The 27,231-nt window shown below is 40.9% G+C and overlaps 1 protein-coding gene across 1 annotated transcript in view; it reads right to left on the bottom strand.

Annotated features, from left to right (window-relative positions):
* The window catches only part of LOC148913957 (uncharacterized), an 83,742-nt gene extending 57,328 nt beyond the window's left edge, over nucleotides 1-26,414 (bottom strand). Inside the window, exons 1-28 of the mRNA XM_089025660.1 lie at nucleotides 25,987-26,414; nucleotides 25,245-25,432; nucleotides 24,400-24,692; nucleotides 23,614-23,875; nucleotides 22,845-23,399; nucleotides 22,102-22,434; nucleotides 21,572-21,796; nucleotides 20,760-21,058; nucleotides 19,997-20,258; nucleotides 19,242-19,599; nucleotides 18,328-18,530; nucleotides 17,767-18,086; nucleotides 17,052-17,283; nucleotides 16,152-16,511; nucleotides 15,337-15,531; nucleotides 14,361-14,918; nucleotides 13,089-13,353; nucleotides 12,197-12,486; nucleotides 11,572-11,770; nucleotides 10,838-11,199; nucleotides 10,202-10,559; nucleotides 9,936-10,129; nucleotides 9,128-9,506; nucleotides 8,443-8,606; nucleotides 7,460-7,734; nucleotides 6,949-7,225; nucleotides 6,228-6,643; nucleotides 5,473-5,614 (exon numbers count right to left, since the gene is read on the bottom strand). Coding sequence (XP_088881786.1) covers nucleotides 5,473-5,614; nucleotides 6,228-6,643; nucleotides 6,949-7,225; nucleotides 7,460-7,734; nucleotides 8,443-8,606; nucleotides 9,128-9,506; nucleotides 9,936-10,129; nucleotides 10,202-10,559; nucleotides 10,838-11,199; nucleotides 11,572-11,770; nucleotides 12,197-12,486; nucleotides 13,089-13,353; nucleotides 14,361-14,918; nucleotides 15,337-15,531; nucleotides 16,152-16,511; nucleotides 17,052-17,283; nucleotides 17,767-18,086; nucleotides 18,328-18,530; nucleotides 19,242-19,599; nucleotides 19,997-20,258; nucleotides 20,760-21,058; nucleotides 21,572-21,796; nucleotides 22,102-22,434; nucleotides 22,845-23,399; nucleotides 23,614-23,875; nucleotides 24,400-24,692; nucleotides 25,245-25,432; nucleotides 25,987-26,414 — 8,392 coding nt within the window. The remainder of the gene's footprint in view (nucleotides 1-5,472; nucleotides 5,615-6,227; nucleotides 6,644-6,948; nucleotides 7,226-7,459; nucleotides 7,735-8,442; nucleotides 8,607-9,127; nucleotides 9,507-9,935; nucleotides 10,130-10,201; nucleotides 10,560-10,837; nucleotides 11,200-11,571; nucleotides 11,771-12,196; nucleotides 12,487-13,088; nucleotides 13,354-14,360; nucleotides 14,919-15,336; nucleotides 15,532-16,151; nucleotides 16,512-17,051; nucleotides 17,284-17,766; nucleotides 18,087-18,327; nucleotides 18,531-19,241; nucleotides 19,600-19,996; nucleotides 20,259-20,759; nucleotides 21,059-21,571; nucleotides 21,797-22,101; nucleotides 22,435-22,844; nucleotides 23,400-23,613; nucleotides 23,876-24,399; nucleotides 24,693-25,244; nucleotides 25,433-25,986) is intronic.
* Between the last annotated feature and the right edge of the window lie 817 nt (nucleotides 26,415-27,231).

Genomic DNA, 27,231 nt, shown 5'->3' with positions numbered 1-27,231 from the left:
TTTGTCATCGGAACTTCCGGCACCAAACCAAAAATACCAGATTCCCATTACACCCCCATAACACTGGCTAAGGAGCTAGCGAAGCATGGATATACTCTTACCACAGGATTACCCCATGAAATGACATTTAAGAAAAATAATGGGAGCGCTAATTTAAAGGGCAGTCCATTGGTAGAACTCCTGGGCCTTACTAGTACCACGATAAATAGCGGCAGTACATATGACGTAAAATGGAAAGCCGCATCCTCTTATGAAGTCTATTGCGACTTGGTTCATAGTTACGACAATGGAGAAAAGTCTTCTCTTATGTCCAAGTTTCTGCCCCAAGGTAATCCATTTGACCCAGTAGAATACACTCCCATTTCTTTAAGCTATGATTTGTCTAATTTGGTAGAAAGCATAAACATCACCATTAAAGTGGACGAAAAGACGGTGGATTTTAACGGACGCAAGATCAATCTTGTTTTGGAATTCATATAATGGGCCGCGTAGAGGACAAACTTAAAAGGATTTACTATGGGCCCGAAGGTTATTGGAAAGGGGCGTCAGCTATCAAGAAACTCGCGACCGCGGCCAAGGTATCAGAAGAAACGGCTAAGAACTGGTTGAAAAAACAAACCCTCTGGCAGGTTTATCTTCCCGTGCCTAAGTACATTCCCAGGCCCAGCTTCACCGTAAATACCCCCAATGAAGTTCATCAGGCGGATTTGCTTTTCTTGCCGCACGATAAGGTGAGAAAGAAGACCTATAGGTACGCTTTGACCGTAGTTGATATCGCAAGCAGATATAAGGACGCCGAACCCATAACCAGCAAGGATTCTGGGGAAGTCGCAGAAGCCCTAGGTAGGATTTATAAGCGCGTCTTGAAATGGCCTAAGCTGCTGCAAGTGGATGCGGGGACGGAGTTCATGGGCGTGGTTACCAAGACCCTGAAAGACCACGACACTAAAATTAGGAGAGCCAAAGCTGAGTACCACAGGGGTCAGAGCATCGTCGAAAGATTCAATAAAACCCTGGCTGAGCGTCTCTTTGGGTACCAGTATTGGAAAGAACTGGAAGATCCCTCCAAACGCAACAGGGAATGGACTCAGAGGCTCCCCCAGGTCGTCGCGGCTTTGAACAACGAGGCGGCCAGGGCTACGGGAATGAAACCCAGGGATGCCATAAAAAAGAAACACGTGGAACACAAGTCCTTCGTCAGAAGTTCGAGGGCGGTCTTCCCCCATGAAAAAAGATTAGGTAATGTCACGGTTCGATATCTCTATGAGCCGGGTGAATTAGAAGGAGGATCCAAAAGAGCTACGGATCCTAATTGGTCTTTGGAAACTTACCAGATCCGAAGTGCGATAGCTAAGAAGGGTCAGCCCATCTTGTATTATCTTCACGATGGCCCCACACGTGGGTTCGTCATGGAAGAACTGCTTATCGTGTGATGTCCGAATGCTATCGTATGAATACCATCATCACACATCCACCTCTTACCGTCAAATGCAGACAGTGACACCTTCTCCTGCGTAACGTTGTGTATTTGATGTCCGTAGCTGCGCAGGCTGTTCATCTTATGTCGCTGTTCCTTACGCGTACGCAGTACCTTCAAGTAGGACTCGTGCGTAATGTCCTTCTTAACCACGTATTTTTTTACACCTTTGGCTTTCTTTTCTACACCGTCCAGCTTTAGCACGCTGTACATCTTAGGTTTCAGGCCCACGTATTCCACGATGGGTTTTCCTTTCATCTCATCCTTCATTTTCCCGATTACTTTCTTGTTTTTAGGGGAGTAAAGAAAGTGGTCGCGTGGGTAATCACTGGTGTCGTATTCATCGATGTCGGGAACACAGTCTTCGTAAATGTCTTCCGTCTGCACCTCTAGTATCAAGGAATCGGTGTCGGTGTATAAGAGGCGGCACTTATCGCCGTATTTCGGTTTTAGCTTGTCGTAGTAAAACTCATACATGAGCAGCTTTGATAGGTCTAACACTGTAAACCCCGTGTATACGGGTTTATTCAGGAATAGATTCGCTTTCTTCATGTGAATCACGTAGAAGTTTAACATTTCTACGTATCTAACGAATCCAGGCTGTGATACGTATGCTTCTGCTTCCTCTCTGGTGCTGGCTATCTTTATGCTTACGCGCTTGCGGATGTTCTCCATTGTCTTACCAAATACGCTATTGTTCATTAGTTTAAACAGGTTCTTTTCGAAGTCATTCTTTGCCTGCGTACGCTTTTGTGTGTTAAAGTCAATGTAGGAGCACATCCATGGTTCCTGCGTGAACTTCAAAACGCGATGGATCTTCTTCACGCGTAAGCCGTGGCGCACATAGAACTGCAGGTTGCGGTAATGCACCACGTACTTTCGCTTGTCCATCAGGTTCATCGTTAGCTTCCTGTAGGGCTTGTAGCCAGGGCACATTTCCCTCTGCAGCGGACTCAGCTGCTTAAATGGTATTTCTATTGCTTCTGGTGCTAATGGGAACTCATCGTGCGCGTCGTGCAAGTGCTCTGGGTATTCCAGGTCCACCTCCAGCACGTAACCTTTGTCGTCTTCTTTACCTACGTTTAGGTAAAACTCTATGGGCTTTATGTTATCCCATTCGAAGTCGCGTACAGGTAAGTACTGTGACATTGCCCAACCGTAGAGGTTGTTTGCGTCTAAGTAGAAGATGTATGTGGTTGGCTTCTCCGGGTCGTACTCCACCGTGGGATTGTTCGCTTTTGCGTATCGTCTGCTGGGTCCGCAAACACCGCCGCGGATACCGTCTTCCATAAAGCGGTACATGTCGTATTCCGTTAGGAAATCCAGTTGTGCGTTTGTCTTCTTTAGCAGCGCACTCCAACTAAGTCCAGGAGCCGTGTAGAAGTTCGCTGGATCCAACCCGTAGTATTCCATTGCCATCTTTCGAAAGCTTTGGAAAACATCCGCGAGCAGCACTACGTCTGAACGTAGGTAGATGTCGTGGTATTCTCCCATATTCTCACAGGAGTACTTTTCCCACACATCTAACGCATGCTGGTACTCCTCGTCCTTTATACCAGACTCGTTTAGGGTGCTGTAGAATCTCTCTTTGGGTGGTAGGGGCTCTTCGAATCGCTCCCAGGAGTCCATGTATTCGTATGGGTAGACTCCTTTCCTTTCCGCGCCGTATTGACTGGAAATGGGGAACTCCGTGTTGTATTTAACCAAGTTTGCTAAGGAGTCCGCCATGAACTGCTGCGAGTCTAAGAACTTCAGCTTGCCTACGGTTACGGACATGTACCTTTCTTTGTTGTTGGGTATGCACTTTACTTCGGAGCCGTCCGTTCCTTGTAAGAGTAAGTGACTGTCGTAACCCCTTAAATTATGAAAGAATACGGGTATTTCCATTTCTGGATCTACTTTGAAGTTTATGTTGCATTTCCAATGAGCCGCTCCTCTGTATTTACCCGTGATGTGGCAGTGATCCCTAACCTTATCCACATAGAAATCCTCAACAAATGCTTTGTGGCAGTGAATGCAGTGCGTGGAGGGCTTTCCCGGCTTCTCACCTTTCTTAGCATACTTCCCGCATTTAAAATGAGCTTCTCCTAGATACTTTCCATCTTCATCCCACGCTTTCTTGGCTCGTCTTCCAAACTGAAGAAGCGTATGTTGGCAAATGTGGCATTTTTTTGCCTTGTTAAAAGCCTCCTGGTTCTCTTTGGTAAATTCCATCTTCTTTAGACGTCTTAATTGTTCTCTAATCTCTTCCTCCTCTTCTCGCAATGCTTCTAGAAACTCATTAGCTGCGTTCTTACCTCGGTAAATCACAGGAGGGTTTGCTTTACCGTCTGATCTGACTACTATGTAACCAAAGGAGCAGATCTCGTGTAATCCTACCTTATTCGTGGCGCCACGTTTCTGCTCTTCCTTAGTTATCAACGCTTCGAAGTCTGCATATATCACGTAAGGCACTTGCATCTGCTTTTGATGGTCTGCGTATGAAAGCTCTTTGTTGGTGGGCATCTGGATCCGTTGCGCCACTTCTTCGACTCCGCGGCAGATCTCATCGTGTTTCTTTAGGGTATTTAAGGATGTAAATGACAGCAAGCAGCAGTCGCAGAAGTACTTTTTGCCTTTGTGCTTAGTATGTCTGTAGAATAGTCTGCTAATGTGTTTAACCCATGAGTAGTGTCCGCCGTGGTAGAATAAATGTACGCGCTCTCCTTTACTTTTTGACAGAACTAACGGTACTATCGTCTGCTCTCTGACTCCGTAAACGTTAATTGCTAGATCGTTTATTTCCTCAAATATGGGGATGTCTATCAACTGCATGGGAAATTCCACACCATCCCACTCTAAATCATCTGTGGGATACTTACTTGTCCTACAGGGATCCTTCTCTGCTGGATACAGTGCAGACCTGATTGCCCACATAAAGCATCGATTGTCTTCATTCTTCACGTTTACAATAGCCTTCTTCCTTTCTACCCACGTTGGTAGCGGTACGTAACTCCCCCCTCGTATGGGTACGTACCTGGCTATACTTATCTCTATTCCTTCAACCTCCTCTACTGTCCAACCCGATCCTTCTTTCGTGTAGTTAGACAGCGACTCCATTATTGCTTCTAAGGCTTCACTGAGTGACCTATCCAGATTCGTGGATTCTAATATCACTAACGACTTCGATCGCAACATTGCTGTCGTCATTACCTCGTCTTTTGACAAACTTACTTCTACCATTATGCTCGCTTTCAGGGCTCCTAATTCTTCTATACCTTTTCGGAGAGTCCTTTTAACCTTCCTTTCTGACTGACGCCAAAACTGTCTAACGTCAATCTCACCGTTACCGGGTATTGTCACCGTGCTGAAGTTGCTTTGGGATTCCATCTATATAATAGGAAATATTTTATACCTAATACCAAGCACTTTTTAGGTCGTCGTAGTCGTACTCACAGTCCTGACAATGCCAAAACAATTTAACCTTAGTCTCAAACTTCTTACCACATCCACAATCATAACTGCTCATACACTTCGTCTTCATTTTCAAATGCTTTTTCAAATCCGCTTCTTTCTTAAAAGTTCTCTTACAATCTTCGCACTCCATATATAGACTAACATATTTGCGCTGTTGCCCCCAACCACACTTGAGTGGGGTTGTTTCCGTAGGTGGATTTTTGACGCGGGTCTTACCCGTGTTGAGATTGCGCTGGAACCCCCATTCCCTATACTACTAATTGTGTTGGATTTTCTATTGGATTTGACGATTCTATCCCCCACATAAACAAGCAGTGACGTCATAGTGAAATAGGGCAATTATACCCAGTTTTCCCCAAACCTCGGAATGGCTTATTTGTATAATATAAAGCATCGGTTAACCCATCAATGGGAGTTCCGTGCACCTTTTCCACAAAGAATTTACATAAATGAAATAGAAAAGTGAGAAGGATAAGGTAGTTTTTTCTTTCGTTTATAACCCCACAACGAATCATTAAAATATTGTTGTTACATCTTACCGGTAAAAACTTTCTTCATGATTCTTTTTGCAAGGTCTGTTGGTTTTTCAGTCTGGTTGGTTTTAAGGATTACCGTTATTGTTAGAAGAATGGGCTCTAATTCATCTGTGTCAGCGTCCTCTCCCACCACAACAGGAATCACCTTATATACAAAGAAATTGAATTGATAAAACAATATCAAAACTACCAAATAATACTCAGACAGTGAGATGTTATAGGGTTTGATTAGAAGAACAGTCACGTGACTGCAGTGAATGTAGGTGAATAGCGGAAAATTTGATTATTTAATTAATTAATATAAAAACTTTCATTTGAGTTACATAAAGCCAACTCTATAAACCAAATTCAAAACTCGCACCGATGTGAGGCTTAAGTTGTGAACAAAGGGATCTGGCGTGACTCAAAGTAATCTGGCGTGATTCAAAAGTCACGAATCACGCCAGATTCCTTTGTTCACAACGTAAGCCTCACATCGGTGCGAGTTTTGAATTTGGTTTATGGGATAAAAGTGCGGCTGGCACATGTATTTGTACACGTGTATTTGGGTGGCCTGAGGCAGGTAAGACGAAACAAATTCCCGGTCGAGACTGGTTTGAGTACTTTAGTTGCAGTGGTGATTAGCGATAACAAGTTTTTATCATAATTCATGGGAACTTTTCATAAGCTAATTTCATAACTGAAGATTATATATCAGCACGTGACTATAGGCCGGCTTATTACAGTGGTATTTGCATTTGAGGCCAATAAAAACCCACCTTAATCTTATAGTCATGTAAAGGCTTAGCAGCAGCTTTGATATCTTCAGGCCTGTTACTGGATTTATTATCGACAATCACCACGAGTACTTTCTTGGCATTTGGTCTAGGCGGAGCACTCTCAAACAGCCGCTTGGAGTCTTCCAACCGCTTAATCAAGTCAGGTTCACCATCGACCCGTCGCATAAGGTCAAGGTAATTTTTGAATGCCTCTTTAGTTGGATAGGTTTCGCTGAATGAAAGGCTTGTAGATGTAGTAGCACCGAATACTATGATACCGTAGCGAATCTTTTCAGTTCCATACATGTCAATCACTGCTTTGACCATCTCACGCATGCGCCTGAAGGTGGAGTCAGCTGACGCAGCAGTAGTGCTGATTGCAAAAGCAAGATCTACTTCAGGAATCCTGGCCGTATCTGAAAATAGAATACAAGAGAAAATATCATAGTAAGATGAAGAGAATATAGTTTATTAACATTGACCCCTCCCGACCCCAAATGGTCGGTGAAGACGACCTTCCGCAGTTGCGCACTTCAACACTAAGGATTGGAGAGAATTTCTTAAGAGTTGAAGGTATCTTTTGAGACAATCATGGGCTTAAAAACATTGTTTATCTACGTTAGATGCTCACACACAGTACCGTCTTGGCCACGGCACGGCATGGGCACACCCTAACACAAGTCACATTTCCAATGCTGGAATTGAACAATGTCAGGCTTACCATTTAAAGCTTTGTCCATTATTTTATCTGCTATCTTTTTGGGTCCGTCGGTTTCCTTTGTAGGTATTACATCAGGCGTTGTTATCCCCAGGTCACCGGGGCTCGACTCACGGCCAAGAGCGACCGCGATGACCCGGATACCATCTTCTTCAAGCAGCTTAGCAGCCTCGCGCACGTTACTTTCAGTGCTTCCAGAGCGCTTATCGGTGATCACGACGAGTACTTTATTAGCATTAGGACGAGCGCCAACAGCTGGATCGAAGAAATCACGTGATTCCTGGTATTTAAGAAGGAAAAAATATATAAATGATATCAAGAGAATGAATCGTAGTTATGAGTAAACATAGGGCCTTATGCTCAGTTAAATCTACTGCATATTCCATATTTAATGGTTATGCTAAGCATAGCCCCAGAAAACATACCGAAATTAATCAAACGCGTAGCAATCAAAGAAAAGAAAACAAGGGTATCGTCTTTATAACACCATGCTAAATGGATCAAAACTATTTACCTCTAGAGCTCGGTCTAATGAAGAGCTATCAGGATTTCTGGGTACATTAGAAATGAGGCTCTTTAACTGCCGGTTTCCAGGGAATTTATTACTAAACTTCAATGCGACAAGAGGCCTGTCGCCAAAGGTGACGAGACTGTAATGGATCTTGTTTGATCCGTATTCATCGATAATGGCATTGATGATATCTTGCATCTTTCTGAAGTTTGAGCTGGCGCTGACTGCTGTTGCGCTGATGGCAAAGGCCATGTCTGTTTCAGGCAGTTTCTTTCTCTCTGTTTTACGAAAAGATAAAATGAAATATATATCAATGTATAAAGAATGAATGACTGGACGAACAACCAAACGTACGTACGTAGGAACGAACGAACGAACGAACGAACGAACGAACGGACGAACGGACGAACGGACGAACGGACGAACGGACGAACGGACGAACGGACGAACGGACGAACGGACTAACGGACGAACGGACGGACGGACGGACGGACGGACGGACGGACGGACGGACGGACGGACCCCAAGCACGTATATTCTTGTTGGAGGGTAATCTTCTATGTAGGCCACTTTCGAGATATGCTTCGCTTGTCACGCACAAAGGTTTTAGTATGAGGTACGTGTTAAATTAAATTAAATCCTTTATCCTGTCACGAATTACGTAAAGTTAAGCATTTTTAGCATGTTTAGCATTATATGCATTTTTCATTTAGTATTCATCATATTTTCACATTGAAACTTTTAAGTGACAAGCGAAACATATATCAGAAAGGGGCTATAGAAATATCTTCACTTGACATTCAGTGCGTAAATTGTTAGGTATTACATCACTTTAGTCTACTCCTAAAATTATACTAAAACAATTATTCACCTCAAGCTCAGTGAATATGGAAAATATTTACGTCGCCGCTCGATTTCGGCTTCGTTAAATATTCCCTGACATTTACTTAGCATTCGGCTAATAATTGTTAAATAATAACAAATACCTTCAAGGACGGTGTCTATGATCTCTTTCCCAATGTCGTCAGGCTTTTCATTTTTTGGTACAATGACATCTCTTTTGTCGGGAGTGATAGAGTCGCCTTCATCTACATCTGCTTCTCGACCAAAGACAACTGGAATCACTCGAATACCGGCTTCTTCTACAGAACTATAGTAGAATCAATCGTTAATAAAAGTTTGATTGTTTCATTTTTTCTTTTTTCCCTGCATTTCTCTTTATCCTCCTCCCTTTTTCTTTCATTTCTCATTTTACTGCTTTACTCCTCATTCCCTTAATCTTCTTCTCTGCCTGTCTTGGCTCGTTCCCGATTATGTGTTCATTTGTTTTGTTTGTTCGCTTATTCGTTCGTTCATTCTTTCTTTCAATCGTTCACTCATTTTTTTTTTCCATTTTTTCTTCAAGGATGACAATTAACAGTACAAATAAACTGACAAACTCGTGGCCCTCCTAAGAATTTATCAATTCATTTATTCATTAATTAATATATCGATTAATTGATTGATTAATTGATTCGTTGATTCATTGACTTGATATTCTTCTTTTTTTTCGTTTCTCCTTCGACTTTTTTTTGATTTTTATTTATGCATGAAATAAGAAGGGAAAATACTTCTACTGGCTTAACTTATGTATAATTCAAAATAAGTTCAATTTGCGTAATGAATATTTACCTTGCAGCTTGTTTGATGTCAGGGGCACGAGAACCAGACTTCTTATCCATTATAACCACCAGTATCTTCTTCGCATCAGATCTAGCATCAAACAAAGCCTTGGACTCCTCTAGTGCAAGATCCAGCCTTGCTCCTCGGACACGTGGTATGTTGTCAAGGAGACGCTTAAGGTACTCGTCGCTAGGGTAAGAATCGGTGAAGCGTAACTTGATAGACGGTCTGTCGCCAAATACTATGACAGCATATCGTATCCTGGAAGTGCCATGTTGGTCGATGATTGATTTAATAATTTTCTTGAATGTCTGGAAGTTCCTGTCGGATTGGAGGGCGTTGGCACTCAGTGCGAAGGCAAGGTCAAGCTTAGGGACGTTTGGAAGATCTAGAAGAAGAAAGAAACAGATCACAGATCAATACAATCATTGATTTTATTAGTCCTCGTAACTAACACTGTAACTCTGGAAAACGACTATTGTTTGTTTTGGCCAATCTCGACAACTCTTCTTAGCGGGTGCGACATTACTGGCTGAAACTACTTCTTGGTTGATGTACATGGTAAACTCATAAATGGAATTGCAATTTGGGGATGTTGAGGGGGGAAAAGTGAAGAACCCGAAAATTTTAATTGAGATCCAACAAACTCTGCTCATGCCGCTATGCTCTTTGTTCGCAGATGTAGCTAGCAGAATCAAGATGTGATAGAGATTTAAAAAATGGCAATTTTTACGTGGAAAATATACAATTATTATGTTAACGTCTTCCAACATGACGTCTATGATATCAGTTGAACAACCAAAATTACAAGTCTTACCGACTTTGACTTTCTTGAGTATTTCTTCAGCGAGATCATCAGGATCCTTTACGTTAGTCCCATTCACGATGTAACCTTTGTTAGTGGTGATGTCTGTCAGGTCTGGCGGGTCAGCGGTATTTCCCACCAGCACTGGGATGACTTTGATGTTGGCTTTCTCGAGAGGCATTGCAGCAGTTTTGATCTCATTCATTCTATTTGCCAACGACACACAGCAGTTAAAAAGAAGTACTTCGATAAAAACAGTAAAGCAAAAGAATACTTACCTATTGACAGATTTCTTATCCATTGCGACGACCAAAACTCTACGCACTTTCGCTCTCGGCCGTTCCCTCTTGAATACCAAATCAGCTTCAGTCAAAGCTTTCTGCAGATTTGGCTGACCAAAAGGTTGATTCATATTATTGATATGTTCTTTTAAATCATCAAGATCCACCGAAAGGTCACCGAAGTTTAGCCGAGTCTCAGCATTTGCTCCGAAGACAATCACAGCATATTTTACTTTATCCTTGCCATATTTGTCAACGATTGAAGTGACAGCATCCTTAAGGAGGTTGAATGTCTCGTCAGCATCTAGTGCGTCTGCGCTGAGTGCGAAGGCCAAATCAAGTTCTGGAATAGGTTCTGTTAAATAAATAAATAAAAATAAATCATTTACCGTTCATGTTTTTTCGTTGCTGCTGGTTCATCAGTGCTTCCTGGGTTTCTCTCCAGCTTCACCCGTTTGCCTCCTTCGCAAAACACAATCTTTTTACGTATGGGTAAGAGTCTACGACTTTTCCGACCTACAAATTTCTTACTAGAGTGAATGAAAGGGTAGAATGAGAGGGGAGGTGCTGGTTGTAAATCATAAAGTTAATTAAGAATTTAAGTTAGACATAAACAGAACGTCTTTTCCCTACCTTTTTCGATCCTCTTGATAATCTCTTTACTAATCTCTGTCGCAGGGTCATTTCCATTCCCCTCGATGACGTCATCTTTAATGGGCGTGGTCACATTCAACTCCTTCCTGTTATCTTCATTTCCAAGAGAATAAGAAATGATACGAATATACTCCCTTTCGATCTCCTTGGCTTTGTTTTGGACATCCTTCACACTGCTGTCCGATTCACGGTCTGTTATCAGGACCAGGATCTTTCGTGCGTTGGGACGCGCACCTCGGGATGGTTCGAACACTAGGCGTCCAGTTTCTAGTGCTTTGGCAAGATCTGAACCCCCATACGGTTTGAATATGCTCTCAATGAAGTTCTTCAAGTCTGTATCACTATAAAAAAGGAATAAATAAGCTATGTTTGAGTATTTATAAGGCAATAACACTCTTGGTGGAGCTGCAACGAAGAAACAGCCAATCACAGCACGAATATAACATCCAATCACAGCACATGTGATCATACGAGTAGTATATGACAGATGCATCAGTCTACACCAAAAACTGACGAAAACTAGCAAAAATTTACGGTCCTTTCTACAAATGACCAACAGCCGTGAGACAAACAGATAAGCATAATTTATTACTCAAAAATAGTTTTCAATCTTTTGCAAAATAATCTCTAACAGGTATATTACTAAGTCATATAGAATACGATCAATACTCGATGTATTACAATAGATTGACCTTACACACAGTACTACCTACCTTGAATAAGTATCCTTAAACATGGTGTTAATAACAGGCGTATCGCCAAAGGTAACCACGGCATATCCAGTACTACCAATGCTGTACTTATCAATGATGTTCTTGATGACATCTTTGAGCTTCATGAAGGTTGCAATCGAGTTTGTACCGGCAGCACTGATCACAAATGCGATGTCTGTTTCTTTGGCTTTCTTTTTCTCTGCGAGGGATAGAAACTAGGGATTAGGACGGATGAACGGACGGATGGATGAACGGACGGACAGATAAACAGATGGAGGATGTGAAGAATAGATGAAGATAAGAATGAAAATAATGGATGAATGGAAGGAAAAAACGAGGAACTAAGGATAGGTGAGTGAATGATGGATGGATGGATGAATGGATGGATGAACGGACGGACGGGCAGATAAACAGATGGATGAAGTGAAGAATAGATGAAAATAAGAATATATATAATGGAAGAATGGAAGGAAGAAACGAACGAACGAAGGATAGGTGAGTGAATAGACGGACGGATGGAAGGATTGATAGATGAAGAAAAGAATGAATAAATGGAAGGAACAAAGGAACGAACAAAGGATGCTTAAATCGATAGATGGATGGATGGATGGATATAAATAATAACCTTCTAATATCTTGTTCATAATATCTTTGGCCAAAGTCTTCGGAGGAACTTTTTTGTCAACCTTTACTAGTTTCCCTCTATCAGATGTGGTGGCTATTAATATATCAGGATCAGCGTCTCTTCCAAAAGCCACAGGGATGACCAGCACATCTTTTGCAGCAAGAGGCTTAGCAGCATCCCTGATGTTACTAAGTGTACTGTCAGATTGCTTGTCAGTGATGATTACCAAGACTTTTTTGGCTTCTGGTCGTGCGTACTGGTCAAATAGCGTCCTTGCTTCATCCATGGCCCTATTGATCGAATCACTCACGTAGTCAAAAAGATTAAAGTCGAAAAGATTAGTCATATTTTCTTTGTTTCACATTAAAAAAATATTGGCTATAAAACAGAGAACCTGAAATAAGGAATAAGAGCGGTGACCAAAATGTCCCTACTCCTTCTTCTTCTTCCACTACTACTACTACTACTACTGTTGCTGTTGTTTCTACTACTGCTAATACTGAGAATATGTGGACCGCATGGCACTAATGAAATACATGAAGATATAGAAATATAGATAAGTTATAGTGCTTTGGAACGAGGTAATTTTTCCGAATTTAATTCCAAGGGCTTTCGCCCGGAATAACCTCGTTCCCAAGCACTATAACTTATCTATATTTCTATATCTTCATGTACTGCTAATACTACTGTTGCTGCTCCTACTTTTGCTGTTGCTACTGCTACCGCTGCTGCTTCTTTCGCTGTTACTGCTGCCAATACTACTACCACCACCATCACCTACGCTGCCACCTCCGTCTCTGCCGCCGCTAATGTTGCTTTTACTACTATAATTTTTTACATATAATTAGATATTACAAAAGAAATACTAATTAACCCTTTTCTTGTCTCGTACCTGTGTATCGACGACCCATCCCTCGATCTAGAGATACCATCAAAGAACCGTTTGAGTTCATTATCTGTTGGGAATGCCTTACTAAAGAGAAGTTCAACGGAAGGATCTCGACCGAAGACAATCACACCATATCGAATAGAGTTTGTCCCGTATTGATCTATTATTGATTTGATTGTTTCTTTCATGCGTCGGAAGCTGGAGTCTCCATCGACTGCTGTTGCACTGAGGGCAAAGGCTATGTCGAGTTCTGGAATATTGGGAAGCTCTGAAAAACATAAAAATAGATGTAAATGTCGTATGACTCAAATGCATACCTTGCCTAGAGTTGGTTGGAAGCTTCAGATTTACATTCTTCTACACGCACTGCCATTACAGTGCGAATCGAAAAACCATGGGCACCTAGAAATATTTCTAGAATGTACAATAGCCAATCAGAAGCGTTATTGTTATCTTTCCGTTATCTTGTGGTTAGAAAGTCAATTCTAATTGGCTAAAGAACACTAGTATAGAACATGCCTAGAATATTTCTAGGTGCCCACGGTTTTTCTATTCGTACTGTAAAAAAAAACTTTAAAAATAGCTTATTCGCTTTAATGGCAATTCGAATTATCTTAACTATACCATAAAACATTAGTGAATGCCAAGCTCTGTCCGTCTTTCTGTCTGTGTATATGTATGTACGTGATGACGTGCGTATGCTTTTGCTCTCCCAACCCCCCGTATTTTCTATGCTAATGTCTTAGGAATACAGCCTAAACTAACCACTTACAAAAATTAGGTTCAAATTCCAAATCGATCATGGAACACAGAGCCAAAAGTTTGTTAACCACTGGGTGCAAACCATTTTCCCGATTTTATTTTCACCATTCACTTGAATCTAAATTGGGCTCCCTGTGCCCAAAATACTAACAAAAACCAAGTCGGCTAAATTTCGATTGGATCATAGAAAGAAAGGCCACATGTTGTTAGCTAATGGTGTTTAGGCACATTAAGATTTGAAAAAATCTACGACGGCGACAACAACCGGAAGTGTAAACAATTTCTCTTTGGGGTTCTTTCTGTTCACTGGAGATTTTTATTTAAAACATTGTCAGTAAAGTGAGCTCATGCACAGAGAAGACAGACTTTGAAGGCACGAAATCCCAAAGAGGAGTTATTTACACTTCCAGTTGAAGTCGCCCTCTTGGAATTTCCAAATCTTCAGGTGGCTATTAAGTGCTACCCTCGTAAAACAAGGACGATATAAAGCAGGAGGATTTTATTTTCTCTTACCCCTCAATACTTTATCCATAATCTTGTCTCCTAATGGTTCAGGATTCTCGTCTGTTTTGCCCTTCACAAGGTACTGCTTGTTATTCGTTCTTTTCACCAACTCGTCCGGGTCCACCTCGTTACCAATAGCAACAGGCACCACTTTGATGTTGTTCTTGTTCAAGTTCTTCACTGCCTTCATGCCCTCTTCGGGTGAATCAACAGGCAATTTATCAACAATAACAACAAGAATCCTCTTAGCATTAGGTCGCGAAGGAGCTCTATCAAATACTCTCTTAGCCTCATCAAACGCGCGCTTCAAGTTTGGATCTCCCCTTGGCTGACGAATCAAACCAATGTAGTTCTTTAGCTTTTCAAGGGTAGCAAATTTCTCTTGGAAGGTCAGCGCGTTTGACGGAAAGGTGCCAAATGGAAGTACGGCATATCGGAGACGGTCTGTTCCATACTTAGTAATGATGCTGTTGACTGTGTTTTTCATCGTTGTGAAGGTTTTGTCTGCGTTGGCAGCAGATGTACTGATGGCAAAGGCAAGGTCGATTTCTGGAATCACTGGAATTTCTATAAAAAAACATTGCATTAAATATAACTTATTTTACTGACAGAATAATTGACGTAGTTTTTCAGGTCATTTGCAGTCAACCGTTCAAAACAATTAGGGCGAGGTGAAAAAGTGACTTTGGAGTCTTTTACTTCTATAAGTAAATGGTGCAGGCGAAATTTGGATTTTGCAGATAAAATTATTTGTATCCTTCCCTCCTTTTGTCATCGATTTTATTGTGACTCTTTTCTTTCCAAAGTTCGGTAATTCCTAACCCACTTTTGTCTTTCCAACCCCCTTTCTTATCCCGCTATAAAATAGAGACAAAAATATACTTTTAAACCTATCAACCAAACAAAATGGAAGCTCTAAGAAAAAAGCTATGGGATTTATAACGATTTTCATGTTACCATACTGGGATTATTTAACTCCTTTTACCAGATAAAGCTTTTTTCATGATAGCATTAGTAATCCTCCGTGGACTATCCCTGTCTTTAGTGGTGATGACATCATCTGGTGCAATGGTATCTGCTTCTTGTTTGTCGCTTTCACTACCGAGTGCCACAGGAATAATATGGACACGATCTTCTTTCAGAGGCCTGACTGCTGATCTGATGTCTGACAAGCTAGAATCTAGGGAAATGAAGTAAAAATAAATGTGTAAAGGATCCTAAAGTATATGAAAGGTAAAGAAGTCTTGAAATCTTGATTAAGTAGATAAGGTACCCTAGCGTTTAAACATCAATTCTATCGAACCCTGGAATAACCTTGGCTGATCTAAGTTAGGGTGTGGTGTGTTGTATGGTTACACTATCCTTGACTCCCAGAGGTATGCGAGGTATATTTAACGTACTAGCACTATTGCAGAAAGTTCGTAAACAAGAAGTGTACCCGGAGTGAGCAAGGAGTGAACCCGGTTTCGGAGTAAAGTCCGAGTCCGAGTCAGATCCAAGTCCGAATCAAATTTTCGAGTCAAATGCCCAATTCTAAAATTTAGCAGTGAATATGTAGGAGCAGATATATTTTTTGGTCTCGATTTAAGGTGTTAGCCTGCGCATGACGACAATGATCACAAAGACGAAACGACGATAAAGAAGCTTACAAAAAATATTGTAGCTCCTGGAATAGTTTCCAAAAGTCCCCTCGTTTATAGTCAAAGAAGTGCGAGATGCAAAAATTAGGGGCCTGTTTTAACGATACAAATGTATTCTAAATGTCTTGAATCATGATTGTAGTAATCTTGAATAAAATACCTGAGCGTTTATCAGTGATAACGACCAAGACCTTCTTTGTTCCAGATCTCAACGTCTCCGCCTCGTCAAAAAGTTCCTTAGCCTTCTCAAGAACCTTGTCAAGATCAGCTCCACGTCCGTTTATCTGTAGAGTGTCGATAAACCTTTCTAACTCGCTATCATCTTTCATATTGTTGTTGAATTTCAGGATGGTAGTGGGAGTACTGCCGAAGGTGATGATACTGTAGTGTATCCTGTCCATTCCGTATTGACGAACAACACGTTTCATTATGTCTTGCATCTTCTTGAAGTTTTTGGTTGGGTCTGTTGCTCTTGCACTGACTGCAAATATTAGTTCTGTTTCTAGGAGGGGTGGTAACTCTGGTTTAAAATAAATAAATAAATAAATAATAAATAAATAAATGAATGAATGAATGAATGAATGAATGAGTGAGTGAGTGAGTGAGTGAGTGAGTGAGTGAGTGAGTGAGTGAGTGAGTGAGTGAGTGAGTGAGTGAGTGAGTGAGTGAGTGAGTGAATAAATAAATAATAATAATACCAATATTAGTTTTGGAATTTAAATTAATTTACCCCTGCTAGTGGACAAAGCCTAGTTGGTATTGCATTAGAGAATATAGTTCCCGAATTACAATTCAAAAGTTTATCTAAGCGGAAGATACCCTGGGTTTTAGTAACTCTCGCTAAAGTGCACGGGAAAACCTATAAACAACCAAGCACGGGAACACAAATAAGTCGGAGGAAAAACATATGGCATATGTAACGGCATATTTATGTGATATCTATATCCTTATTCGATCTGTGACTTAGTCGTACACTATTGTTTTTTAGAAAAAAATTGAAGATGTAAACCTATAAATATACCCAAAAAATATCCCCTTCTTCAAAATTAAGATCACTTACCCTTGATTGCCTTTCTGACAAGCTGTTCTGCTGTCCTATTGGTCGGTGCGTTCTCGTCAGGTTTTATTAGGTTCTGTTTCTGCGGTGTTATTTTTGACAACTCCTTTTCATTTGCTTCGTTACCCAAAGCAACAGGGATGACTTTGATTGAAGCTATCTCCAAATCTAAGGCCTTTTTCTTGATATTTTCCAGGTTACTTGTTGAGTCTTTGTCCATGATTACCACAGCAACCTGAATAAATAAAACAAAAAAATAAATTAAGTAGTTTATAAATCGATAAAATGACAGGAAAAAAGGCAATCAAATAAAAAGTAAAACTACAGGTCTACGAAATAATGAATGGTAGGGAGTGTGAGGCTCATGCCAAACGTCGAACTTTACATGAGCCGAACCTAATGGCCACAAAGAAGACCGCCTTGTTATCCATCATTTCAATTAGGTATGGCTCATGTGAAGTTCGACGTTTGACCTGAGTCTGAGAGTTGGAATAGGGAATGAATGAACGAACGAACGATTGTATGAAAAAATGAAGGATTTATAATGAGGGAAGAGGGGGAGAAAGAGTACTGAAATGAAACTAATGAATAACTAATGATTAGAAAGACGAGGGTGAGTGGGTGAGTGAAGAGAGGGAGGGATGGACAGACAAGGGAATGATCAAGGGAAACAGTCATAAGTTTTCTAACATAAGACGTTCGGTTGCTACTACTAAACCTTTTTGGCTTGTTTTCGAGGTGATGCTTCCAAAACGTTCTTTGCTTCACCAAGAGCGTTATCAAGAGAAGCCCCAGAACTCCTTGGGACGTTATTAATGATGAACTGGAGTGATTTGTCATCAGGGAACGATCTACCAAACCTCAGGTGGACCGTGGGAGTTCGTCCAAACACAAGAACGCTGTAGCTGATATTAAACGTCCCATAACGCTCGACAACAGAGTTAACAATCTGCTTCATCTTTTCGAAGTTCTCTGCACTGCGAGTTGCAGTTGCGCTAATCACAAGTGCCAGATCAAGCTCAGGAATTCTTGGGTAAGCTGAAAAATGAACGAATAATACTATTGCCATTGTTTTTATTGCTACGCGCAGATAGAGACAACAGTCGCGACCTGCTGAAAATTGGAAAATACGTTGCCGTCAATCAAAATAAACTCCTTTGACTTTTTCGTTTTGTTCCATGCCTTTTACAGGTCGTTACACTAGAACCACGACAGCCACAACTGTTAAAAACTATGCATTGAGTTGCGCAGGTTGCAAGTCACGCAGTTCTTCACTTACTTGTAAACACCTTGTCCATTATAGCCTTAGCTAGATCACGTGGTGTCATGCCACCAGGGTTAACTTTGATGATGTCCTTCTTTGTTGGTGTCATCTTCTCTATTTCTCCTTGATCTACCTCTGGACCAACTGCTATACTTATAGTTCGTATACCATTTCGGTCAAGTGGCTGTGCGGCTTTCTTAACTTCATCTAGCGTGTTACTAAGAAAGTAAGAAACAACAACAATTCATAAGATTTGACAAGAATTTAGAAAATAAATACGCCGGAAAGAAAAAGTAATGATAAAAAGGTAAATTATACACCGTGAAAAGATGAAAAAACTTACTGACGTTTCGGACGCTAGTCCTTCGTCGGAGTAAAAGAGAAAGAGGTTGTAGAAAGGAGTGTTTATATGATAAGACAAAAGAAACCAATGGGAACAAGGTAGGCAAGGAAACAAAAACAAACAATCAAAAGACAAAAGAAAGGGTTAGTTTAAAGCAAAGCGTTCATTAATCCCGTTGGGATTAATCACACTAGTTTTTAGCTAGTTATATCTTCCGGAAAGAAAAACATAATTTGTGGGGGGGAAAAGGAATGAAAAGGACGTTTGCATGTTGGGTAATTCAAATACAACATCCAGAGCGCATAGTGAATTTTCCTTCATTGAGGTACCGTAACCGTAGCATACAAAGATCACGAATTGTGGTTACTTTCTCGTGACTATGTGTTGTGATGGTTGATCGTACCGTTTCATGTCCTCAATTCTGTGACGCGACAATCCTGTACCGCAGCCGTTTCTATTGAGGTACCATGATACTTTGATCGTGCCGTGTCATGCATCCAGTTATGTCTGTACCAAGATTGTGCATCATTGATCTCACAATCAAAACAAATGTACTTTATTGTTGTCCTATATATATAAGTCTTACCTGGATCTCTTATCCATGATAACCACAAGAATCTTCTTAGCATCCGATCTTGCACCCCGTCCATCAAATAACCTCTTCGCTTCTTCCAAGGCACTCCTAATGTTAGGTACACCACTGGGTCTCCTGTACACACTTATGGATCTATTCAAACTACCAATATCATTAAAGCGTTCATCTAGTCTTAAACGAGTAGTAGGCGTATCTCCAAAGACTATGACACCGTATTTGAGTGAATCTATTCCATATTCTAGTATGATATTCCTGATAGTATCTTTTATCTTGGTAAAGGTTTCTTCTGCATTACTGGCGACAGAGCTGATGGCAAAGACCAGGTCAATCTTGGGAATCGGTATTGTGTCTGTAAGAAAACACAACAGTTCTTTTATTAGAAAGAATGGTATTAAGTATACTTTAAAGTTTCGGAAACTATTTTTCCTATACATTAACTAAACTCCTTATGTCCTCCACGTAACCCTAACAAATTCTTACCCCCCCCCCCCCCCTCCCCCTCCTAGTCGCACTTTCACTCACACGTTACCAGTATATTCAATATTCTATGCAAACCACTCTATATGATGTAGATATTGATTTTCAAAGAGGATTTAAAACCGGAGAACTCGGAGGAAATCTCTAGCGCAAATAGAGAGAACAAAATAAACTGGCTTGAAATGAGACTTCGGCTGAAATCGAGTCAGTGACCAGACCAAATGGACTCATGCATATTGGTGAGGGGAGAACACCTCAAAGCACTTTACCGTTAAAAGCTCTCTTCATGACATCCCTTGCTATATCCCTAGGGGTGTCTTTATCATCAGGAGCAAGAGCATTGTCCTTATTAGGAGTTATTATTTCTAGCTCTTTGGGGTCCACGTCAGCCCCAAGGCCAACTGTAATGATCTTAATCCCACCATCCTTTAGAGGCTCCGTGGCAATCAGGACGTCATCTGGTTCATTCTTGGGGTTCATGTCAGAGAAGATCACCAGTAGCTTCTTAGATTTGGGCCTCATGGACACGGCCTAAAGAAAAAGTAAATGATTTCATACACAAATTAAAAATCGTCAATGTATGTTAGCTATTTTGAATTGTTCGACAATGCTGTCATTAAAGTTGCTGTGGTTGATGTTGTTGTTGGTGTTGGTGGTGGTGGTGGTAGTGGTAGTGGTGGTGGTAGTGGTGGTGGCGGCGGTGGTGGTGGTGCTGGTGGTAGTGGCGGCGGCGTTGGTGGTGGTGGTGGTGATGGAAGAGGTGGAGATGGTGATGGTAGTGGTAGTGATAATATTGCCTGTGATGTTTTTTTTTTTTTTTTTTTTTTTTTCGATAGTTAGTGATGTTGTTAGTCTTGGTGATATGCTGCTGATTTCAAAAACAAAACAAAATAGTATCAGCCTTGGTCTTTTTTTGGGGGAGGGGTGAGGTGTTCCTCGTTAGTGATGATCTTGGTAATATATCTGCATAGCAAAATGTTTAGGCTCGCGCTGTTGGACTTGAAACTTGTTTCTTGAATCCCTCATCTGTACCTTGACAAACATCTTCCTGGCTTCATCTATAGCATCAATAAGCTCCATGCCATCTGATCTCAGAACTGTAACATTTACTCCATCAGGAAGATCTTGCTTCATTTTATTGGCCTCGGTGTCCACATCTCTATTTCTAACCGACGTGGAATCAACAAGTTTTATGGCCGTGTATCGGGTTTGGTCTGTTCCATACATGTTGACAATTTCATTGATAGTGTCTTTGATCTTATTGAGATTTACTACAGAACTTGTCGAAGTACTTATGATGAAACCCACGTCCATGTCTCCTCTAGGTAACGCTATAAAAATACAGGAAAATAAATGTAAATTATGGCAAAAACAACTATGAAATTGAGGTTATTATTATTTGGTTAGACAACAAGGTCATAGTGAATAACCAATAAAGTCATGAAAATAGTTAGTATACAATAAAAAGGGTTTCTGAAAAGATTTTGTTAACAAAAGAACCAAAGAGCAAGGGATCACCAAGTATGCACCAAAAAAAAAGAAATGACAACAAAAAAATAAATAAATAAATAAAAACTAAAACAAACAAACAAAAAATGATGGAAAATATCAGAGGAAAGATTTCAAGGTAAAAGGTAGTCTACGCAGTCTGTGGTCCTGGAGTGATGTCATTTGAGTTATGAATGTTTTCCCGTGAGGACAGGGACACCACAACAGTAAAGCCAATTACTACTGGGATCTGTAGTGTTAGCACGAGCATTGAAGATGGGTCTTTACTTTGTCTACAAATAAATGTCTAAAAATACAAATGAAACCCAAGATGTGACACTTAAAAAACTCTTTACCTTCACCAATATTTATCATAATTTTTTCACCCAAGATGTCAGGACCTTCGTCCTCAGTGGCCGTCACCAGGCTACGTTTACTGGAAGTGAGAGTAAGCAGTTCTTGAGGATCTGCCTCGCTTCCAAAGGCAACTGGAATGATAGTTACTGCTGTATCCTGAAGCTGTTTGGCACCTCTTAGGATGTCATCAGCATCACCAAGAGACTTTTTATCCATCACGACAACTGAAACAAAAATAACATAAGAAAGGTTTACCGAGGCTAAAGATATCTGCTGTTCAGTAACCGAACATGATTGCAAAATAGAATTTAAGCTGCACAAGTAACAATTTTGGCTGGAAATTTCCATTGACCAACTGTTATTTTGAGTCATGTTTACTTTTAACCTTTTTAGCTTTCCAGACATTTTATTTACTTACTATTTCTTTGGATCAAGCAAATAATCGCAGTCATTGCAAATCTTCTTTGAAGACTGCGTTACAGTCATTGCAAATCTTGAATACAATAGATTAAGCTGCAAGCAAACTTACCGAGAACCTTCTTCACTCCGGGTCGAGATTGTTCCGAAGTGTCAAACATCTCCTTTGCTTTCTCCAACGCTCTGCCGAGATCAGCACCCGAGGATCTGAGAATGGTGTCGATGGCTCTCTTCATCAAATCATCTTGCCTGAAAGTATCGCTGAGTGATATACGGACCGAAGGTGTGTTACCAAATACGATGACGCCGTAGCGAATCTTGAACGTTCCGTAGCGATCAATGATGGATTTTAAGGATTCTTTGATCTTATCAAAGTTTGAATCTGCTCTGGCAGCCCTTGAACTGACGGCGAAAATCATGTCCACTGCAGGTATTACTCGGGGTTCTGAAATACCATTGCAAACTATGAGTATTTAATAATCTTAGAGTATTTTCGATGATCCTGCAACCCAGAAAATTGCAGACGCACACGTTTTATCCGACTTGGTTTGTCACCCATTTACGATGTCGATTTTTCGATTTAAACATGCAAGCCAAAAACCCAGATAACATGAAGTTGTGATGATCCTGCACGAATCAGGTCGATTAGTGTTTTGAAAGTGAGTGTGTTGGTTTTTGTGGAAGGAGGAAAAACCAGATAACCCGACCGGGGAAAACATTAAATAAAGGGAGTCAAACCAAACAAACTCTACTCAGTAAAATGGAGCCCAGGAATCGGACATAAGACCCCAAGAGGTTCGTGACTTCCCCCCGACTCTTAAAGGCCCGTCGAGAGCCCTACTATATTAACCTTACCTCTCAATATCCGTTCTAGGAGTATTTTCCCCAGTACCTCGGGCTTTACATCTTTGTTGACCTTGACTAGACCAAGTTTATCTGGAGTTATCTTTTCCAGCTCATCAGCATCAGCATCTGGTCCCACAACAACTGGTACCACTCTTATTCCCTTTTTATCCAATGGCATAGCGGTATTCTTGATATCTTCTGGACTATTCGTAGACCTCTTGTCGACCATAACGACGAGGATCTTCCTAGCTTCGGGTCTGTCTGAGTTTTCAAAGATTTTCTTTGATTCATCAAGTGCCTTTTTTAAATCAGGGCTCCCACGTGGGGTACTTGCAAGTTCAACAAATCTTTTCAAGGCGTTAATATCATTTACTCTTCGGTTGAAGTCAATGACTGTTGAAGGCTGGCTTCCAAAGACCATCAGTGAGTACCGAAGTTGGTCCAGTCCTTGGTCATCTATTGCGTAGTTAACGGCGTTCTTCATACGCGCGAAAGTCTGTTCAGCACCTGAAGCAGTAGTACTAATTGCAAAGAGGACATCCGTTGATGGAGGGACTTTCTTTTCTGTGAATACGATAAATAAAATAAAATCAGATGCTTCATATGATTACAGAAAAAAATTATATTGATTGAATTTAAGCGAGGGAAAAAAGGCTGAAAAACTACGCATGCGCGAGATATGTATCAGTACAAGTATCAGCAAGACTCCCACTCCCACTGTGTTTCAAGCAACCGCGATTGAGTTTTGGAGATAGTAATAGGAATCTAAATATCTTACCCAAGACTTTGTCCATGATGATCTTATTACTTTCACTGGGTTTGTCTGTAGTATTGGCATTGACCACATCATCCTTCTCAGATGCAACAGTCATTAACTCTACATCATCAGTATCTCCTCCGATACCAAATGCAATAACCTTGATACCGTTATCGACGGAGAGCTTGCGAGCCGCTTTCAGGTTGTCTGTAGGACTGTTTGACTTGCTGTCAGTGATGACAACTAGAACTCGCTGAGCAGACGGTCTTTCCTGTTCAGAAACCTAATTCAATATAAGAAAATTATTACATAACTTATAATTTACGACAAAAATACTAGAATGTAAACTGAAAAAATGTATTTTATTTTAAGGATGGTCGCAGGAGACAATTACCCAATCTCCCGCGCCAAATGCTCCTGACTTAAGTATTCAACGCCAAATTTATGGACAAAACTGAAATCAATTTTACAGATGGAAAAGCCGGAGATCCAAGATAAAAAAAAATTGAAGTACGGAAGATAGGCACCAACGCATTAGCAGTGCACAATACCGGTGCCTAACTATAGTGAACATTATACCATAAAATGTCAATTTTTACCAGAACTTTGATACTATGAAATAATACCCGAGATTCGATCCATGTAACTCGCCCCCCACCGAAAAAACACAGCTCCTTGGGCAAGTGAGATTTCTAGTAATATGGAACCCTCGGAGTGGGAGTAAGTGGCAATATTCATTGGGGACAGATAACACTCCTGTGATGCGGGGGATGTCCAAAACGAAGGTTTACATTAGAGTTTCTTTACCTTAAACAGCTTCCTTGCTTCTTCCATAGCTTTGTCCAACGAAGCCCCGCTCGTTTTAGGCAAAGCATTTATCAGATTAACAAGTGCTTGGTCGCTAGCAAATTTGGAATTGAAATCTACTTTGACCTCTGGTGTGTTACCAAATGTGATGACAGCGTAGCGAATCTTTCCGCGTCCGTATTTTTGGATTATTGACTGCAGAATGTTTTTCATTTGAGTGAAAGTCCTGCTCGAGTCTGGTGCGTTTGCTGTTATGGCGAAGGCCAGATCGGTCTCTACAACTCCTGGTATTTCTAAAAGTTAATCCGTTCCAATCATAAACAAAGATTGGAGAAACGAACGGACCTTTTTGTCCAATAACAACCATTTCAATACCCATACGTCGACCCATCTATCCTTCACCACACCCAAACATGAATCGACCCATCGAGAAACCAACACATCGAGCCATCCATCCATCAACTTACCCCCATATCGATCCATACACCCATCAAATCACACACACATGAATCCACCCATCGAGAACCAAACACATTGAACCATCCATCCATCAACTTACCCACACATCGATCCATACACCCATCAACTCATACACACATAAATCCATCCATCGAGAAGAAATTACATTGAACTATTCTTCCGTCAACAGATTTACACATCGACCCATCTACACAAACCCATATTTATCCGTCAATTTTTCAACCATCTGCTAGCCAACACATCGAAACTTTCATCTATCAGCGCACACATTCTAAAAATTACACACCTAACCTACCCACACCTACCAACAGATCAATCAACCATCTCTATCCATACATATATACACATACATATTTCTTACTCACCAGTTAAGGCCTTCTTCAGAGCACTGTCGATTTTGTCAGCTATATCCTCAGGAGTGTCGGTGGTTTTACCTTTCTGTATTCTAGTTTCATCGTCTGTTATTGGTTTGAGATCTTCTGTAGTCACTTGATCACCAATGATGACTGGAATAACGACTACTCCATCACTGATTAGTTCCTTGGCTTTGGACCTATAAGTTTACCAATCATTCAAATTTATACGCCTTCTTGAAGTAATATAATTATTATTCATTTGCTAGCCGTTCAAAAAGCTGTACGTTAAAGGGGTTCCGTTCACACGAGACTGAGCTATTCGAACAAAAAATTGCACGCCTAGCTGTGCAAATTTGGGACCAGCTCCGTGTAAACACAACGTATTTTTTAAACAATAGAACAGACGGTTTCGTGTAAAGGGTATGTACAGGTCAATTTTTTGACCGCTCACAAATTCGTTTGGTACGTCGAGTAAACACAGCCTGAGGTCTATAAATCGCGTTTGACATACATGTATCATCTCAAACAGAACGAAATAGCAAAGACTTGACGATCAATGCATTATCTGCACTGTAATGGAGACTTCGCCACAGCCATATTGTGGGGCAATACAACAAAAATCGTTTCTTTTATGAATGAAATATCTTGTCGCGCAAAAACATTGGAGTGTTTCTGTCCCATAACATGGCTACCATAAAACATAGCTATAGCTGTACGACACTCAAACGGCAAAATAAAAAAGATATCTTACGTTATGACCGATGGATTGCTGACTGATTTCTTGTCCGTAATTACAACCAAGACTTTCTTAGCATCTGATCGGGCAGCCGGGCTTTGGAACATTGCTTTCACCTCATCGATTGCTTTATCCAGGGCGGGTCCTCTAGTACTTCGAGGTACAGAATCCATGTACTGTATTAATTTATCACTGTCTGTATAACCACTGCTAAAGCTAACTTTGGTTGACGCGGTATCACCGTATACCACAAGGCCATAATGAGCGTTTCCGATACCGTATTTATCAATGATTTCACTAACAGAATCCTTCATTAGAAGGAACGTCTTGTCTGCTGAAGCTCCCGTAGAACTCAGAGCGAAGATCAAGTCAGCTTTGGGTATGGTTGGCTTAACTGCGGCATAGATGACAATAAAATATAAAACTGAGATAAGTAGAGACATGGCGGAAAAAAAGAAAGAAAAGAAGGAAATAGTGGAAGAAATAAAGAAGGAAGGAAAGGAAGGAAGGAAGGAAGGAAGGAAGGAAGGAAGGATAGGAAGGAAGGAAGGAAGGAAGAAGAAACGAATAAGAGAGAAGGATAATAAGAAAAAAGAAAAGAAGGAAACACAAAAGCAAACAAAAACAAAAAGAAAGAAAGACATAGAGGAGAAAAAGTGAAGACGTAAGATAGAATGAAAAACTAAAGTATTTTGACATACTTCCCAGTGCCTTCTAAACTTGGCATCAATCTTCTTACCAAGCTTCATCCAGTTGATACAATTATAGGTATTGGTAGGCAGCTAACCACTAGTTCATGGATAAGAGTACAGATAGCAATGTCAGGTTTCCTCACTTCGTCTCCCACAACCTACAGGGATACCCAGTACTCCAGAAGACTCAAGTTCCTTAGCTTTTTCTTTTATCAACGAAGGATCAACTTGTAGATCTCTTGTCTACAATCATCACCAGGATCTTCTTAGCTCGAGGACGTGATGCAGGACTGGAAAAGATTCTAGCTGCTTCTTTTATGGCCTCATCGTATGCTGGACCACCACTTGTACGAGGAACAACGCCGACGAAATTTTTAAGACCTTCTATATCAAACTTCTCATTGAGGTTGAGTGCAAGTACCAAACAAAGCCAAAATCTATGGCAAATGACGGATCATCTTATTAAGCTGGTGGCCATGGGTGCACATCGAGGTGCGTGTGGTTTACGCTTCTCCTCTCACCGATGCCCGGATCCAGGTCCGGCCACCAACTCAGGTGGCTCATCCTG

Source organism: Actinia tenebrosa, unplaced genomic scaffold (genome assembly GCF_029948245.1).
Source record: "Actinia tenebrosa isolate PJP-AT-01 unplaced genomic scaffold, QUT_ActTen_1.0 PGA_scaffold0__85_contigs__length_37466705, whole genome shotgun sequence".
In the NCBI taxonomy this organism is placed as follows: Eukaryota; Metazoa; Cnidaria; class Anthozoa; order Actiniaria; family Actiniidae; genus Actinia; species Actinia tenebrosa.
This window is presented reverse-complemented; position numbering and strand designations above follow the sequence as displayed.